Source organism: Lepisosteus platostomus, chromosome 1 (genome assembly GCF_059453375.1).
Source record: "Lepisosteus platostomus isolate fLepPlt1 chromosome 1, fLepPlt1.hap1, whole genome shotgun sequence".
NCBI lineage: Eukaryota > Metazoa > Chordata > Actinopteri > Semionotiformes > Lepisosteidae > Lepisosteus > Lepisosteus platostomus.
This window is the reverse complement of record NC_142611.1, coordinates 6,874,714-6,894,235: the sequence shown is the minus strand read 5'-3', so window position 1 is coordinate 6,894,235 and position 19,522 is coordinate 6,874,714. Positions and strand designations below refer to the sequence as shown.

The 19,522-nt window shown below is 39.5% G+C and overlaps 1 protein-coding gene across 2 annotated transcripts; it reads right to left on the bottom strand.

Annotated features, from left to right (window-relative positions):
* Positions 1 to 2,459: 2,459 nt before the first annotated feature.
* Positions 2,460 to 16,243, bottom strand: LOC148677622 (prostaglandin reductase 1-like). 2 transcript variants are annotated; one of them, XM_088604876.1, is made up of 10 exons: positions 15,970 to 16,243; positions 14,755 to 14,873; positions 12,319 to 12,364; positions 11,880 to 11,939; positions 10,777 to 10,944; positions 9,618 to 9,735; positions 9,126 to 9,281; positions 8,084 to 8,189; positions 6,387 to 6,505; positions 2,460 to 4,045 (listed from the first exon to the last, which is right to left on the bottom strand). In XM_088604876.1, exons 2-10 carry the CDS (start codon positions 14,858 to 14,860, stop codon positions 3,935 to 3,937), a joined length of 990 nt encoding a protein of 329 aa, XP_088461002.1. In that variant the 5' UTR covers positions 14,861 to 14,873; positions 15,970 to 16,243; the 3' UTR covers positions 2,460 to 3,934. The 2 variants fall into 2 exon arrangements, with proteins under 2 accessions (XP_088461002.1, XP_088460918.1); XM_088604792.1 differs by lacking the exons at positions 11,880 to 11,939; positions 12,319 to 12,364; positions 14,755 to 14,873; positions 15,970 to 16,243 and adding an exon at positions 11,440 to 11,799.
* Positions 16,244 to 19,522: the final 3,279 nt, after the last annotated feature.

Below are 19,522 nucleotides of genomic sequence, written 5' to 3'. Positions count from 1 at the left end.
TATGGTCTCATCACGAATCCCCTGTGTCAGCCATCCTTACCCCCCTTGCTGAAATTCCCTTTCGTCTCTTTTGTGGACAGACTGGGACTTGGGGTTCATAAATATTAACTTTGTTTTGTTAATACAAGTTATTTTTAAGCACAGCCTGTACTTGTTTCAGGTTACACTGTCCATCGACGTGATCGATAGTAATCCAGAGATTAAAAATAAATCACATTTCTTACGGAAGGCATGATTGTTTAATAAGTTATTTTGTTTTTCTGTTCTTCTCAGTTTTTGGCACCTTTGTTTTAAACTCCAAACCTGTCTAACAGAATCCACTAGGAGGTTAAGAGAGGTGTACCTTTGTGCCAAAGATGGTTTACTGAAGTTGGATTGTGAGGCTGGGGGTGAGTAACCCTTTTAGAGATGTCCCTCAGTCACAAATCTCCCATTCGTTATTTCCTCAATAACCAAGTGTCACTGAGGTGAGTCTCTCCCAAGAATTGGGACAGGGATAGCTTTGGCACCTTCCTTGAACTGGCCTGCACACACAGAACACAGCGGCCAGAAAAAAAAAGCCTCCCTGAAATTCTAATACTATTTTATTGATAAAAGAAAATGGTTATTTGCCCACTGATGTACCCACTGAATGTGCACATTCACTGATAAAACAAAAACAAAAATGCTATCCACAGTACAGGTGCACCAGTACCGGCAGGTGTTTGTGGAATAGTATTACTCTGATTGTCTCTTTTATCTCTTCCCTCTCCCTTGCCTGTGATTGGCGAGCTTTACAAAGGGGTTGCCCCGAGATACGATAGACGTAGTGCAGGAAGCTGGTTTTCCATAGAAACCAGGCACTTGGGCGCAGCTAATGCAATTCAAGTAGAGGCCTAGAAATAATTTCTCTCATTCAGGTAAAACAAAAGCTTCCATAACATAGTGAAGAGAAAATATTCTCTCTCTTTCCTTTTTGAAATAGAGAAACCTTTCTGAGGAATGTTCAGGCTCCCTTTCTTGCTCATCTCCCTCTTCATGAACACATTTTGTCGTACATTAGGATGTTTTATCCACAACTTTTGAGGAACACATTAGTGATTTAAAAGGGAAAAAAATATGATCCATTTATGATATTCAATTGCAGAAATAGACTACTGGTGCTTTAAATTCTTTACAACCTAAAGAGCAACAACGGCTCTTTCTTGGTTTTGATCGGAGCTTTATTATGAAAGACTGACTGTTTTTATTATAGCAGAGAGGCAAATTGTGATCAAAGTAGATAAACTATACTGAATAGTCACTGTGTGACTGAAGGAATAATTCTTACTTAGTTCCTCGGGGTATTCCAGAGATCTTGCCATTTGAGTATGTATTTAATACAATTACTTTTAGTCCAGAATATAGAATTTATAATACATTACATACACAATATAATATGTCAACTATTTCACCTTGACTAGAATTAACAAAAGTTAAACTAAATTTAATTAGTTGAACACGATTCCAGGCATATTCTTTGGACCTGCATGGATAAATGTGAGAGAATTAAAGTAATTACTTTTAGGGTGACTTAGATTTCCGCCACTAAGAGTAGTCAGAATTTCTGTGCCACCTCTGTCATGACCAGTGCCACCCCCTGAGAAACTGAAGTGGCGTTGTAGGTGGTACAGACCCAGGAGTGAAGGCACAGCAGTCCAGGGGGAGTTTTCGGCTTATCTTACCATGGACGTCTGTCACTAACACCCCATTCGTTAATTATTAAGAAGTAATCATCTCTGACTTGGAAGATCTAATACGGGGTTTGGACATCAATCCACAGAATAGAAACTTGGTCTCCCAAGGTTCAAATTCCACTTTTGGGAACCAATAGAAGGAATTAAAGAATGGACAGATAAGGCTCTCATTTGCCACACTTCAGACTCAGGTGTGCAATTCACAGAGGGCTGTTACAAACAATGTGTTTTTTGGTTTATCTTACCCTGGACGTCTGTCACTAACACCCCACTTGTCAGATCAGTAATTATTAACAAGAAGAACTAATCATCTCTGACATGGAAGATCTAACATGGGTTGGGGTATCAACCCACAGAATAGAATGGTCACCCAAGGTTCAGATTCCAGTTCGGGGATCAATAGCAGGTCATAGTGCAAAGGACATGTAAGAATATACAAAGATAGTTTATCTGCTTTATAGATCATTATACATTTAGCAAGGAGTCAACCCATTTACACCTTTAAAGCTGACCCAGCAATATGGTAGTGTGAAGTTGGGGGTGAGAAATCACCCACTCATGATTTCCTAGAGACCAAAGTGCCAATGAGGTCTCTCTCAAGACTTGGGACAGGGGTGTCTTTAGATCATTCCTCAAACTTGTCTCCCTATATATTTAATAAGGAGACAAACTATTCACACCTTTAAAGGTGATCCAGCAGTACGCTGAATTTCTGAAATCCGGTACAAGAAAACTCAAACTGGGTTGTTATGTTCATGTATTTTATTTATGATCTGAGCAGCAGAGTTTTGAACATGTTTGAATATACAATCAAGCAAGCACTGCATTACAATAACCAGGCCCGGATAAACGAAATGTATGCAGATTTTAGTATGAGTAATGTTACAAAAAGACACCTTCACAACAATGATAATGTGAATTTCAAATACAAGTCTCAGATCTAAAAATGACCCCAAGATTCTTGAAATAAGTACCTGCCCTGATTCTAACACCATCAATTGAATACCAATATAATCAAACTAAAATTTCTAGTTATGAAGTTGACAATGAGAGACAATCAGAACTTTTTCACTATCAACCTTAAAGAGGAAAAAGGAACATTTAATTATGATTGGAGAACGAAAACAGCACAACGTATATTCATTTTCCCATTTTGTTACATCAGAGAAACATATTTCAGGAGATTTAAAAAAATACTGATCAGTTTTTAGAAAATGAAAGTAAGGTAGAAAGATATTTACTCTCACATTTAAAATCCGGTCAGTTATTTCAAAATGTAAATGTATTGAAGGCACTCACAGTTTCTAATTTTGGATCATACAGTAAACATTACCATAAAGCTTTGAACTATTTCTGCTTTTCTTCTCAAACGCAGTGTTCAAAGAGGACTGTGCAATCAAGCACCTTAGTGTCCCGGAAATTAAGACCCAAGGGCAATAAATTGTAATAGATAATTGTCATCACCCAGCCTATTGGCATTTTATTAGCACTGTATCTGATTTTTTAAAAAAATATTTTTTGCATTTTGTGTAGAAATCGCATGTGTAGAAAATACAGATAAACATCACTCAGATTATAGAAAGCTGTACTAGCACAATGATGTAGAATGTGTCAGCTTGGACAGACTTTTCTTCATTTCCCAAATCTATTTAACTACCCCCCTTTCTTCCCTCTTGTTAATTTATAGCACACTTCTCATCTGATTGTATTGCTCTATTTGTATGTTATGTTAAAAAAAAGTTTAACTTTTGTCTAGAAAAGAAAAAATTACCCAGTAAATTGGGGGAATTTCGTATACTGGATTTTCCCCATAATTTCCTGTATAGGTTCGGCGTAAAACCAGCTCGTCTGATTAGTGTGATTAATTCAGATCAGTAAGGTAACATCTACATCACAGGACAGATCGGAAAGCCCAGTGTTTGACAACACCTACTGCCTCAGTAGTACAGGGGGCTTTGCGTTCCCATCCGCTGGTCTACCGTCTGTCGAGATGAGCACCATTTCCTGTGTTTAATTAAGTGTTGACAGTGATTCCAAGACATTTCCCAGTGGAGTGGAGACCTCCAGCACCAGAGATGCCCACCAGTGCTACTAAAACCGAACGGTTCGGGAAGTGAAAAAAAACGTCTCGCCCAACGACACTTGACCGCCACGCCCGAAAGGCCCACCACCTAAGGGTTAACGTCACAGGTGACGCAGGTGACGCCCGGGAGCTCCTCTCAGGCCTTCACGATGGCCTTGCCCGTGTTCTCTCCTTTCAGCATTCCCATGAAGGCTCTGGGCATGTTGGCGAAGCCCGCGGTGATATGCTCCCGGTACTTCAGCTTGCCCTGCAAGTGAAATAAGAAAGAGACATCTTTGTGTTGTCCAGGTCCTCTGCTGTATTTAACAGACAATCAGAAATCAAGGCCCAGCCCCGCACAGGGTCCGCTAACATTCTGACTCCCCTTACAGCAAGCGTTCACCCCTGAATTAGAAAGATCTACAGCGGGTTTCTCAACCTGTGGTCTGTGGGTTTGTTATAGGGGGTCTGCGGCAGACACAAATATCAGGGATATAATCAAGCAGATGGAAATGTGATCTGTTATATGCTTCACTTTTAAATTCGTAATAAACTGAAAATATAACTACAGCTTGTGAATGTCTTGCGCTGTCGTCATGACTAGACGGCACATCTTTCAGGAAGTGGTGTCTAAACGCAGTATCGTTCACAAAATAGTGTCTGCAGTGCCGATACTCAGTACTCCCTCAGTCTCGATCCTGAGTCAGCATTGTATCTAATTACACAACAAAACTGAATGTCTCCTTGTCTATTTGTGAAGTAATTTGTACGTACTTATGATAAGCCTAAAGTGTAAGAATCAGTCATTTAAAATAAACTCTGATATTGATCAGTGGCTTCAAACTAGACCTTTGAAACAAAAACACAATGCTAATTTTAAAGATTGGATTTTAGTTAAGAAATCAGTGATGTTGAAATGGAAAGACCTACTACAAGTTCTGAATGAGCCAAATACTGCGAAGAAGATAGTCAGGAGGTACGATGACAAATACATAAAATTAGGCTTTACATGGAATGAAATCAAAAGAGAACCTAAATCCTAATGTGTTTTGTGCTACGATGTTTTGGCAATTGAAAGCTTGAAACCTGCAAATTCGCTTTACCATTCAGAATCAAATCGCCCTGATTTCAAAAAGAAACCCCACGATGTTTTTCAAAGAAAACTAGGCAAACTCATGAACGTATGTTTTGTTTACGAATGTATTTATGTACAGTAGGTATAAAATGTTCTGATGGCTGAATTTTGCTTTCTTTTAAAATGACCCATAGTTTTTGCCAGCCAGCGGTGCGATAATTTTTTTCTGGGGTGGTGGTGGTGGGGGAGTGGAGTGTGAGAGATGGAGAAAAAAGGTTGTAAAACTGACAACCAAAAAATTCCCAAAACGTTCCCACCAAAACAAAACGAAACTCCCCTCAGTGGCCTGAGCCAATGGTTCCTGCTGCAGTGTGCTCCACGGACAGTAAAGCAATACTTAAGGTGTCCACTGGCATCGAAAGGTTGAGAACCTCTGGTCTATTGTATTCGCTGAACTTCAGCCACTTTACTTGCACCATAAATTCATGACATGGGGTCATTCTGCAGGCTCGAATGCACAATATTGCTTTTGAAATCACTACCAACACTAATGCCATTCAAGGCCTCCAAGCCACACGTAATGTTTCTGAAAACTATCAGCCATACAGAAAGTCAGAAACCGCAAATGATTTTTGTGTTTTTTTTACCTGTCCTTTAATTACAATGATGCAATACTGAGAAAGTTTGTCCAGATGGAGCAATTTAAGAATCGTCTTACGGTATGTTCAAATATAATTGGCTCTGCCTTTTCATACATATCGACCTTTGCAAAGTTCACACTCTTATTTCCATTACAGTGCATTTGGTGTCTAAGACAGGTCTGTCAGATCAGAAGAGGCTCTTATTTAATTTGCATTTCTAGCATGTCTTATACTAGAATGTGTCCTATTCAGGTGCATAAGACTCACTGCTTTATCACGTGTTGTTTTGTAATGCACAGAGCAGTAGCACCTTAAGATGAATTCTATATTTTTATCATATACTATTTTTCTGCCATTTTGATCTTACAATACATAATTTCATTTTTACGGCAAGTCATCATTTTAATAGGAGAGTCAGTTTGGATAATCAGATATAGGAATTTCTGTACAAGTGACTACATGGGAACAAAATAAAAAGTTTCTATTTATATTTAAGGCTTTGTGGGAAGTTTTCCAGATGTTATGTACCAGTGACAATGTTTCTGGTGAGTTTTTTGGCTCATTATGAAATATCTAAGTTGAACGTTGTCTGTCTCTGCATGAATCAAACTGAAAAACAATTGAAAAGGTTCATTGGTTCAATTTATTACAGTCTAAGAATGGATTTGTTAATCTTCTAAATTAAATCAAAGGGATAGTTTTCAAAAGCTAAAATATCCCCAGGCACTGCAGGATAAGAATACCAAGTGGTATTCTGTGGTATACCTGAACAAAATTCCACCACCAAAACCTACTGGAATCCAAACACTAAAAAGAAGATTGCGTAATCTTGCCCAGTTTCCAAAGTTCACTCCTCCCTCACCTGACCAGCATGAAACTTTCAATCTCCTTACCTCTTTCACCCAGGTCATAAGCTGCTTGAGAGATTCCTCGTTTTTGTGCTTCCATCTGTAGACAAGGAATCCTTCCATGCGGAGCTGTTTGAAGAGCAACTGGGGGTGGACATATGGGCCTGAACATCAAACGACAAGGAGTAAAAACACAGACAGCACAAGGAAATTCAAGTCCAATAAAAGCAACAGTGCAGTGCAGTATTTCATTTACAGCCAATATAAGTCACACTATTGACCTTGCTTTAATATTATCAAAAAAGGTAAAAATTATTTCTAAGCTACAAAATGTTAACAATATAAACGGGTCTTAAAACTCTCTACAGAGAAGAGTAGAGTCAAATTCAGTTTTTATCAAACATTAGATACTGGGTCTGAGAGCTTGGCACGAATCTAGTAATTAGCTAAATATCGCCCTCTAGTGGTAACAAGGAAAGGTGAAAACCTATACATACAGTATGTTAAAACCTGAAACCCCTCTGAAAGCTTGGAAAAGGATGTTTTCACTAATTAAACCCGCATATCGCAAGAAGATACCAGAGTTCTGTTCCCTTTTTGCCATCTATAAGTAGCAACTATGAGAAAGCACATACAGCAGAACAAAAAAAACGACACTGACACCGATGGCAACATCAGCTCTACATGTACTAGCGCAGTAATGCTTGTACCAGCATAGTATGGTCTACATGCGTCTAGGACCACCTTCACATACTAGTTCGCTGTCAGACCTTAGCCCAACTCGTGGGATGAGCTGGACAGAGCAAGCTCCAGTGAGCTTTCAAGCACAAAGTCTCTATCGGGCTTTGACATGTCAGGCCTGCACAGTGGTTAATAATACTTTATAGAGCGCCTTTCATGAGACCATCTCAGGATGCTTCACAATAAAACAAGAGACACTTACACACAAATTATTCTCACACACACACACACACACACACACACACACACACACACACACACACACACACACACGGAAAACCAAGCAAAACTAAAAGCGACATTACAGAAGTCAGTCATACAACCGGATTTAAAAGTGCTAACAGATGTGCGAGATCTACCAGTAGGTAACTCTGGGGATCTGGAGTAACGGATCAGGACATCGCACCAAAGCCTCCTCGTGGGAAAGTGAAAGAAGGGAACTGGAACACGAGGCCACAGTGACAGGCAGTGCACAGAGCGCTAATAGTTCACCAATGCAGTCAGGGGCCCTTGAAGATGAGCAGCAGTATTACAAGTCTTAATTAACAGGACCTGTGTTTGAACCAGCACTGGACACAGAAGGTACTGATCACTTGCACAAGGGCAATGGATCAAATGTACTGTGTGACCCCCATCAAAAGCGGGTTTTAAACACCCTTATATTTTTATTTATTTTATTTTGTATTGCTGTACTTATTTAAAGTCTATTCTGATGTCTGTCATCTTGGGCTGGGCTGTGGTAACGCCTGAATTTCCCTGCGGGATCAATAAAGTCTTATCCCTCATTAACACGTGCACAAACATGAACATTTTAACACAGCAAAAAGTGAACACATCCAGGTTTATCTGGATGTTTGTCCCTATCTGTTTCATCTTTTAACCAGTGAGGTATGCGAGTACAAAAAAAATATGAAATTAGGATGTTATTAGAACACTAAATGTTGAATTAGTTAAGATTTTGAATACGTCTGTGTAGATATCGAGCACAGGGGAGCACCTACCCGTTTGTGGAGTTACGTCGTTATACACTGAGATGCAACCACACACTGCAATCCTCCCAAATGGTTTCATTTGTTCAAGTGCAACAGTTGAGAATTGCCCTCCAACCTAAATTTGACAGAATAAAACTGTTTTAACACTTCTAACACTCTGTAAGGTTTCTCTAACAACACTATTCTGTTCAGTGTTTTATCAACATATTAAAGTTGACCCATGCATTTACAATTGTAGAACTGTCTTTGTTAACAGAAAGTGACACTTGGAAAATTTCTGAACGCTTTATGGCTGGTGTTTTTAAAGTGCAAAATCTTCATGAGGAGAGCACATGTTTTATTTTTGTTAGCATCAATTGTTGACCTACCTTGAGAATAAATATTAGGAAAATAAATGGGCTTATTGAACACTAATGATATTTTTCATGATACTCAGACTGCATCTGTCAAGTTAGGAAGTGTTCAGAGTGTGCTTACTGCATTCTTGAAATGAAAAGATGCGTTTATAATAGCCCTCATAAAACTACTGTATTATAGAATAAAACCTATGTAGGTTCCTTCAAATTTGTTTAAATCACAGTATGATCACGGAATACGCAGGGCATGACATGGGTGAGGTGTGCTATCCATTATCTGCTAACAACTCCACTGCACCTCAGATCAGAGCACAGTTGTGTTATTTCTCTTCAAAAACAAATCCTCAGTTTGCCATCTTAAATCAGTAAATAAGAAACCCTACTTTTGTGCATTCCACTGTGAAAAAAAGCATCAATTTCTTAATCCAAGTTTGGATTAACCACTCTACCTGGCACGTGAAAAAGTACTCTCACAAATTCACTCCAGTTACATTAGCCAATAATTGTGGCCAGTCTATTTTTATGAAGACTTGAGGACATCTCATATGAGCCAAAAAACATCCTTTGGATATTATATAGGAAGAACAGGAACTTCTGACAGATCAGTCACGTTGTATCGTCAATAAAACCCCTTGCCACGGTTCTTTTTAATTGCTTAATCGTGTTCATAATAACCTTGCAGAAAAACAACTTACATTTTCAAAGAAGCAGTCGTAACCTTCCGGAGATGCTTTCTTCAATGCTTCCTCTAAAGAGCTCACTGTTTTGTAGTTGAAAGCTTCATCAAACCCCATTTCTTTTAAGTAGGCAACCTTTGAATCAGATCCAGCACAGCCAACTGCTTTACAGCCCTGAAACAATGAGTGAAATTAAAAGGAAAATAAAATGAATAGGAGAAAATAAAAAAAGAAAAGAAAATGAAAACTTCAAATTTAATGACGGTATTAAAGTAAATACTGAAAGGCACGCCTTAGACTGCAGCAGATACAGAACACAGGAAAAAATGTAAGTCTTTCTGGAGTGTCTGCCTGAAAAGACAGTTCTTTCAAAACAGACACGCACAGGGCAGCAGCATAATTAGTGCCTTCATTATGTTCAAGCAAGCAGACCTCCAGATGGAAGCAATGTAATGCAATCCTATGTTATGAAGGAACCACACTCTGTGGAAACATCAGGTTCACACCAACCTTAATTTTGGCAATCTGCCCCACCACTGAGCCAACAGCCCCTGCGGCAGCGTTAACCAGGACCACATCTCCAGGTTTCATCTCGCAGACCTCCGTCAGGCCGTACAGACCCGTCAACCTGAAACATGCGAAAGGAAAAGGCTCAGGCCAGGTGGGACTTGAGGGCTCTTCGGTTACACTCCAGCTATTGGTTGGCATATTACTACATAGGTGGGGAGCTGCGTCAGCATGCGTAGGCTGCAAAGGAACAAGTAATAGGTTTACTCCATGCTGAAAAAAAAGAAAGAAAACACAACGTTTCGGCCGTGGAGCCTTCTTCAGGTGTGAGTATATTACTACATATACATACTGTACAGTATTACTACTGATATGACCACTGTTGCTCTCAGTCATTCACAGCCCAAGGCAGCAGATGTGCTGCGGTTTGTACCATCTACACTGTAAGATGAAGCAGCTTTTCTATTGCTGTAGGCGTTATACTCATTCAGATTTTAATTTGGTTTTTGCCGTTAACACCGATGGAAAACCAACGCATAATAAGCAAACTCTTGCCTGTAGACTTCTGTAGCTGGCCTGTAAACTGCCCTGTGCTCCTGTGAGCTGACAGCATGATCTGATTAAGATCATTGGGAGAATGGAGCTAACGATCCCACTGTGCTTTGTGTTTATCAAGATCACAATTTATCCAACACATACTGTAGTTGTATATACTGGTTACAATGTAAATCGTAAAAGCAGGCCAGCTCTACAGTACTTTAGATCATGTCTTGCACCTTCTGTACACCACATGTCTCAAGACCCCACTGTGAGAATCCGCCTCTTTAATTTCTGTTTTAAAATGGTAAAAGACTGCAAAAACTCATTTCCCAGACTTATTTAAAGATGAAATTTAACTGACCAGCTCTTAGGCTTGACACCTCCTGACATGGAAGAGAACGTAACTTTCAACTGATTAAATCGCGCTGTCTCCATCATCTAAAGCAAAATAATGTTTTCTCAGTTTGCCGTGGTTAATCCTTCATTTCAGAAGAACCGACCATGAAAAGGAGCAAGCCTGTTGTCACTTTTATTAAACCACGCAGCTGTGCTTGGTCCTTATTTTTCAAAAAAGTCTTGGCTCGAAACCGGTCTATTCACTGCAAGCTGGTTCATACTTTACCCTGGCATCCCAACGGTGCCCAGCGCCAAAGACTTGGGGATGTTTTCCGGCCAGTCGGAGAGAAGGGCTTCCAGCTGATCTCCCGTACAGATCGAGTGAGTCCTCCAGCCACAGTTGGAAACCACATAGCTGCCAAGAGGGAATCGGGGATCTTTGCTCTCAAGCACCCTAGGGGGAAAAAAAAGATGCTTTAGGGTTCTAGTTCTTCTTTCAACAAGCAGACAAACTTACATTAACAAAAACTAAAAGCTGTGCACTGTGGAGCGCTAAAACTTGGCACATACTGTAAACGTGACCATGAAAAACACTCACATGGTGAATGACGGCACACACCATGTTACCAGGGTCCACCAGAGGGCGCACAGCGCCTAGCAAGGATATGACATCTAGTTTTACTGGATGTTGGCACCCTGTGACCATGTGATTATACCAGGAATTAAGCAAAAGAACATAAATGAACAGAAGCAATGTCTGCTTGTGAGTGGATACTACTCACAGATAATCTTAAATATCGTTGCAGTGTGAATGACAGGTGTGAGCACTGAAACGTGGTTCTCTTTATAGGAATATCAGAATATCTATAGTTCCCTTTAGCTGTACAAACTCTATTTAAAATCAGAGGTTAAGGAATGACCATGGTTGAAGTTAAGGTTAAGGACGTACAATGAAACATCCAGGAGCCCTCGGCATGTTCTTGTAGACTTTGAAAATCGACAAATTATCATCAAGGTGTTAAGACAGTTCAGATACTGAAAGCAAAAATCAGTGTTTCTATAAAAATAGAACAAATCATTACATAATACTTTAAAGCAATTAAAGGTCAGCAGATACGCGATTTGAAGAGAGCGCATCCAAAATAAAAACTTGTGTACAGGCATTGATTATCTTGATGGGTTTCTTCCATTTTAAAAGAAAATATGGATTTTTCAAATAAATAAGCAATCTCTGCTATACGATTTCACTTTCTGTTCAAATGCCAAAAAATGTAAGAAATCACAAAAACTCGCCCTTTTTTGATTCCACAAACAGTCATTCTTTAGCATTAGAACATTCAAAGTATGAAACAGGATACATAGTTCAGCAATCAGGTTTTCAGATCTTACTTGGCAACTTGGCTTCCAATCATCACGTCTCCCTCCTTCATCCGTACTTTACTGTATGGCCTAGAAAGAAAAATGAAAGGACAGAATTATTAGCATGACCCATCACCTAGTGCAGGCTGTCACATAGTGTTTTTCCATATCTCAGCTCTATTTCCTACTACCACTGTAACTGAATTGAAAACTATGGCACATGAGGCTTCCGATTGAGTTCATGGGCTGAACAGCAATGTAGAATCTCTTTGGACAGGGCACATGAGAGCTGCCTTCTATCCACATGGATTTCAGCAAGACCTGCTAACTGTTCTGTTCTGATTCTCTTCTTGTTGAGATGCACAGTTGTTTGGGGCTTTCTGGAGTGACTGGAAAGCCAACCCAGTGAATGTCAATACAGTTTCTGTATCAGGACGCGTGCAGACTCTTCTCATTTTCGCATTTGTACCTCATATAGGGATCCACACTGAGGAAAACTGCCTCAAGCAGGACTTCTAAAACAGAACAAAAAATAAAACGTTAATGTATCCACTTTTAACCTGCTTTTGATGATTAATTTCTAGTAGTGACAGAGTAAAAAATATTTTAGAAATAATGCTGACTACCCAAGAGACTTGCTTTGATCTTGTGAAAGTCAAGTCTCGTGAACAAGTGCAGTCTTTAATATTTAGCTGAAATGGAATGAACACCGGCTTGTTTTCTTCAATTTCTGGTTTTATTTCTGAAAAGAACCAACTGGAAACAACTCAGAAAACAACATTTATTGTACAATGCAGGATGAGAAGAAAGTTAGAAAGACAGGTGAAATGGCGGCCCTTGTATCTTGTGTGGTTGCAAGTAGCAACTTGATCTAAGGATCTCATCCAGCCCTTCTTGAAAGGCATCAGGGTGTCAGGTTTGACAGCACGCCAGTATTGCACAATTTTATACACAATATCTTGATCTTCATGAACAGACAGGTTCCACTTTAAAATATATCTAAATATACTGAGGCCCTAATCAATTCATAAAAGCAGCTCTGTATCTCCTTTCTCTCCTATGAAAGCGTTAGACCTCAGAAGAGTGGGTGTTGTCTGCCTAATCAATTGCAATGACAATCCTAAATACTGTTGTTTCAGCCAGTACAAGGTCTTCTCTTAGAGGAAGTGCAACTTGCTATCAACTTAATGACACATTAAAATTGCAACATTACGAAACACCGCTGAAAGGTGGTTAGTTTAAAACACTATTTCAGCAGGTTTTTTGCCATGTAACTGGAATATTTTTCCAAATGTTTGGGGCAGGCTGTTTGCATAACAGACATAACTCGGTTTGCCTTGTTCTAAACACTTTTACATGACGCCTTTCAAGAATACATTACTTGGAAATACACAAAAACGCAAACGCAAAAACTCCCAAGCTGACAAGCAAACAAAGCATTTCAGTTGCACTGCTGTTAAGTTACATTTTGGACACAATAACATGTGAAAACAACATTTCACCCACATCCCGTGGAAGCTGCGCTGATCTACGGCCAAAGTCAGCTGCTTGTACTAACATATGGGCAGGAAATCGAGCACAAATGAAACACAAACTGCAGATCGCCCAGGCTTGGAATGGCAAGAAAAGACACAAATATGTTGCAACATAAATGAGATGACAATGAGACTAATGTGTTCGAGCACAAAAAACTATTGCCTTTTTTTAAATGAGACAATGGACATGGAAAAGGGCAAGCCATAACATGAACATCAGATGATTCGACCAAGAAGCAGCTGAATTAGATCCCAAGGGACCTGAAAACAAAAACAAAAAAGACTTCCAGTGAAGTGTCAAGATGATCTCAGTAATTTTGCAAGAACAAGCTGGATGAGGAATAAAAGAATGCGGAAAGGACTGATAAAGGCTGATGATGACATATTGCTTTAAAGTCCCCAGCATTTGTAATATTTTAAGTTGAAAGGCTGAACTATATGCTTGCCATCTAAGTCTGAATAATTTTACACTGACACAAATCTGCTGATATAATCACTTGCTTCAATAAAATGATCTGTCTAAACTGTTTTGAACAGCTATGACTCTGCAACCTCCCACGCCATTTCTGAAAACTTGTTTCCCATATTGTTTTCTGTGACTCATATGGTAAATAAGACGTGTTAATTTCCTTTCTCAGGTTTTCACTGAATGCTTCCCTGCTCTCCAGATCACTATAGGGGCTCATCACCTGTCTACATTTGGGGTGGGCAGTCTGGTACCTCCGGGATTTTGTTACTTTGCATAACATATATCTGATGGAAACATTTGTACCAGGAAGTTAAATATCACTCACACCCATATAACACACAAACTAAGATGAGATAAGAGAGAGATTGGATCACTTTGTTAGCCATATACAATTTCTTGCATTAGGAATTTGTCTTTTCAAATTTTCCCTTTTCTCTCCCTTTTCTCAGGGAGAGAAGCTTGGGGTCAGAGCACAGGGTCAGCCATTTACACGGCAGCTGGGGTGAAGGGCCTTGCTCGGGGGCCCAACAGAGTAACAGGTTTGATTTAAGGAAACATTTAAGACGTTTTGCCACAACAGCAATTCTGTACTTGCTGTCCAATACATGTGATAAAGCTATTGATAGTTTACTTGTAGTTTTAATTTTGACCTTATAAAGAGGGCACCTTCCCACACATGGGATATACAACCTGCTCAGCTTTCTCTGCCGAGTGGGAAATCAAGCAGATGCATAACATCACAAGCAGCTCCAAAAAGCAATGGAGACTCGTCACAGTGAGAACTTAATTGGTTCTGATTAACATGTCCCTGCCATGAAAGCGACAGTATCGGACGCCCATGAGAGCAGCACCCGACGGAACGCAAAACAAAAACAGAGGACATGGTGTCTTTACACAGCACCTCCATCCTTCGGTTCAGGCAGCTCTTGTTCCTTCAGCTCAAAGTCACTGTCCTGGGGAAACCCCTCAAAGTGCTTGCGGAGTGTCCAGGTCTTTGCTCGGACCATGTTCCTTTCACCTCTGGGGAAAGAAAACACAAAGATGTCTTAAGTTTGCTCTCTAACCACGGCTACTCAAAGAGGACCGGCACTGACAGGAGTCTGTAAAATTATTGGCGATTGCGTTTTCGATGAACCGGCTAGCAGGGACAATCACCGGGGGCCAGACGCACAGGGCAGAACTGGGTAGGCAGGCAGGCTCCTCCGGCACACCAAGTGTGGAGCCATTTGCCCTTTGATACACATTACGAGCCCCTCACAGACAGGCTCAGATATGGGTACCCCTGCGTCAAAGAGACCAACAACCGAACCTCCGGGTGATGGCTAGGAAAACAAAAACCCTTACCAGGACCTTCAAATCTTTACTGTGAGGAAGAGTTTCTTCCAAGAGTTAGTGAAGTTCCTAAAAGACTGCCTGACGAAGGCTAACAGAAAACTGTGGATTTTGTACATTATGTTGAATCGATTGTTATTGCCATGAATCGCCAGTTACATGCTGGTTAATTGCAATTAAGTTACATACTGGTGTTATTACACATGGATACTGTATAATATACTGCTGGTGAGGGAGGTGCAGTATGATATCACAAGGCACTGTACTCTGTCAGCAAACAATGCGCAAAGAACAAGGAAGAAAGCAATGTCTATCCTTTCTATTTCCTCAATTTTTAGTATTATTAAGGTAATGCTGGCTTTCACATATGCAGAAAGCTCTGTCATATTAACGCTCTCGATTTCCGATTGCAATCGTTGTACAGCATCGTAAAGATCTGCGGTCAAGCTTCGCGCACCACATTAACCTCTTCAGCAAAGTGAATAATAATACAGTATATGCACCGCATATACAGCACACGGCGTACTATATATTTAATACGCTGGGTTTAAAAGAGATGTAAACATTTGGAAAACAAATTAACCCAGGTGCAGGTGGATCGGATCCCAGTGCTACACACACACACACGATAGTTCGCAACAAACATAAAGCAAGTACGCCGTTTATTTGCTGTTACGTATTTAGCTTTTATTAACTTAGCGGATTCTGATTTCGCGTTCAGTCCTATTCCCAGATGGTAGCTACGCTACTTTAAGGATAAAAGATAGTAGTCAATAGTACTTACTGTGAAATATAATAGTTAAGGGGCCGGGAAAAAAAAATGTTCTTCCTCTCAAAGGTTTCGCAAATGATTAAGACTAGACTCGCTCAACGCAGCGCAAAGAGCACGGTCGCCGTGGCTGGGTTTGCCAAATGTATTGTGCAAGAAATATTGTATGAGAAAGGAAGCCAAGACCCGGGCGGAAGGAATAGGCAGTGGAAAAAGTCTTGCTTATACGAATCCAAAATGAGGAAGTTTCACCACCAGAGCAGTGATCTTATCTGGCGTTTGGCATAGCCTCGTTCCGCTTTTCAGATACCAATGTGGTCTCTGCCTTACTTCGACCTTACCTTAATGATCCCAATAGCAGCCCACGTTAATATAGCTCGTAATCAAATTTTGATTTTCCCGACAACTTTTTTTTTTCTGGATTTGGCTGAATTTCTGAAGGTGTTGTGCACCTACTGCGTGGTCCCTTGCTACGTACTTCACATATGAATATTTTCAGGCAGCCTCGCTCGCTCGGGAAGTGAAACTACCTCCATACCGTCAGTCTTTCACCGCATCAATACAGTGGGTACACAGCGGGAGACACCTTAGACAGGACACGAGTCCATCGCCATTTATAATTGTTCCATCCCGCATAAGACTCATGGTTTCAATCTGCCTTTTATGCATACAGCATGCATATGGTGAATTGAATTGGAAATGTGTAATGTACAGTACGTGAATGCATGTGAAATGTAAATGTGTTGTGAGTATATGTATGGCCGATGCAACAAGCACATGTTGAACAGTATGAATATGGATAAAGCCATGTTTCAGGTGCTTTATGACAGCTTTATTCACCTTTAGACGGACAAAATCAAAAGTGATTTGCTGTTTGCACGCGTGATCGTGATGCCCTGAAACAAAGTCTTCTGACAAGATATGCTGCATTTTGAAAGTCTCTTTCAAAGATTCCTGATAAAAAAAGCTTCCATTTCCAAAACTGCATCAATATTCTCCTGGCAACAGGTTCTTTAATGTATACAGTACTATAAGGAACTCTCTGTTTTGTAGAGAGGAGCTACTTCAAAGCCAGTTTCCTTTTAAGCAAGCAGGTATTCACAGACTGACATAGCCAATTACTTTACAGCCCTAAAAAAAAAAACAAGAAATAAAAAACATGTAATGGTTTTATAACATAATTTTATTTATATCTTAGATACAATCAAGATTGATTAAACATGCATGTTACGATCATCAACAATTCTAACCCACCTCTAGTGTTTCCAGCTATTATTGCTATTGTTTGAAAGCTACCATGTAGCTTAGAGTGGGACAGAAAAAGACAAACCTGTATTTTAACCATCTTTATTTCGCACTAGTCACAATCTTCAAAACATGATCACAACTACTCAAGGATGTCAAACTACAGTATGTTGCTGCCTGATTAAGCACATTGATAGACAACCTGCTAGACTTTTGCACAATAGCACATACAGTATGCATTCCATCATTAGCCCTTGATCTTAGAAGCCACATAAAACAGGTTAGATTGTGAACATATATGTAGTGTGAGACATATTTGGGTTAACGTGTTCAGTGTGTGGTAATTTGTTTGGTGCGAGTGAAGTTTTATTTAATCTCTGACCCAGGGAAAAGTGTGGTGTAGATGGTTGAGGAGAGAATGCACGCGCGCACTGTGCGTAGTGTAACATCATCCTTTTGATCTTAGAAGCCACATAAAACAGGTTAGATTGTGAACATTGATGTAGCTTTAATTTTTTCTCATTGATTAAAAGGTGCTCTTACCATTTCTAGAAGTCTCTTAAGAGTCAGGTATACTCTACTCAGAACATCTGAGCAAATAAACCTCAATAACATCAGGAGCATGTTTTCTAATGAAACAGGGACTGAAGATATACAGTATATATATATATTACTTTCTCCCAGGCTTTCAGCTTGTTAAAAGCATTGACCTAGCTCTAACCTCTATTCTGGGATTGCACTTGATGCGAAAGGAATGCTGTAAATACATATTACTAGCATTAGAAATAAAATCCATTGGCTGTTCCTCAGGAAAATAAGTATTTCACCTCTAGTCTTGAACTTTAATGATGAGAATGGAGATTGTTTGCCGGAAACTGGAATGAATTTAAGCCTTTATTCAAAACAAATATTATGGCTTTGGAAAAGAATAAAAATGTTTTGGTGTTACAGAAACACAGAAAGTGTTGAACACATTTAATTTGTTTATATAAGTCTTTGCAATGAAGGGCAACATTTTAAAGACAGTTTCCTACAAGAAAATAAGAAGGAGAATGTATATATTTTATACACATGCGTTAGATGCCACTTTCGTAACTGAAGTGGAAATTACAGCATAAACTTTTAGACAATGGCCAAAAAACTCAAGTTATACTAATTTACTTTCTCAAATCTTTGGAGGTAATTTGATTTTATTTTTAATGGCTTCTTAACGTCTCTGCCTTGCTGCCATCTTATCACATATGACTATGCGTTTTTTACTGTTAATATTTAACCCTAATTACATGTGTGATTCATGAAAGTTATCAGTAATAGATAGCCATTAAGATACCTAGTGTAATGGTTTCCTCGTATTTTGACAGTGATTTGTGAATGTGCTTAGTCATAATGACCAATCACTTTAGTTTCATTATCATCTGAATGAGATTACAATCGACAAGATGTTAGAATACCCCGTACTTAATCAAGGTTAAAACAAGCAGCAGTGTTTCAGGAATATATTAGTATACTGTATATCCCATGTAGTCTGTTAGCAAGGTGTGTCTTTTCAATAAAGGTTTGCAAAGTTAAAGAAAGCTGATATTGTTAAAGAAGACGTTAATGAGCTTATGTATTGCTCCGATATCAACACTTCTTCAAAACGACGAACTGTGTTTTCTGAGGCTCTAGGAACAAAACAACAAAGTGTAATCAAATGTCAGTGTTTTTAAAGATAATAAGAAATCTGGTCAGTGCTGCTGAAAAGTACTACAGCAGTGTCTTGTTGGGATTTTGAACCCAGAACTTTTCTGTTATAAGTCTAGAACCCCTCACCACTGATCTCCTAGAAATCAGAAGCTTGAGATGAAGAACAAAGCTGTTTATCCTGTTCTTTTTTTTGTTTCAGTTTGTCATGTACAGTACCACCCGAGGTGAAACATAAAAATGCAACGTGATCTCTGTGTGTGTTGTCTTATTTAGAACTTTGAATGGAGAAAAGCATCTGCTGCCTGGGTATGTGTCAGTACATAGTGGCTGGGGGCAGCATTGGCAATGATGCATACAGTATGTTACAAGATATCTCAAGATGTATCAAGCAATTGGCGTTTAATCCCTGACCAGAAATTCACTCCAAGACTGGATAGAAATGTAAGTCATGTATCCATTATTTTGATACAATATCAGGTATGATGAACAGCGGTACACTTCTCTTGCTTGCTTAGAACTAATGTAGGAATAGTAACAATATAAGAACATACACCCGAAGAAGACTCGTTGTTTCCTTTCTTCTCTTTTCAGCATGGAATAAAGCTTTACTTGTTCCTCTGCAGTTTACGCATGCTGA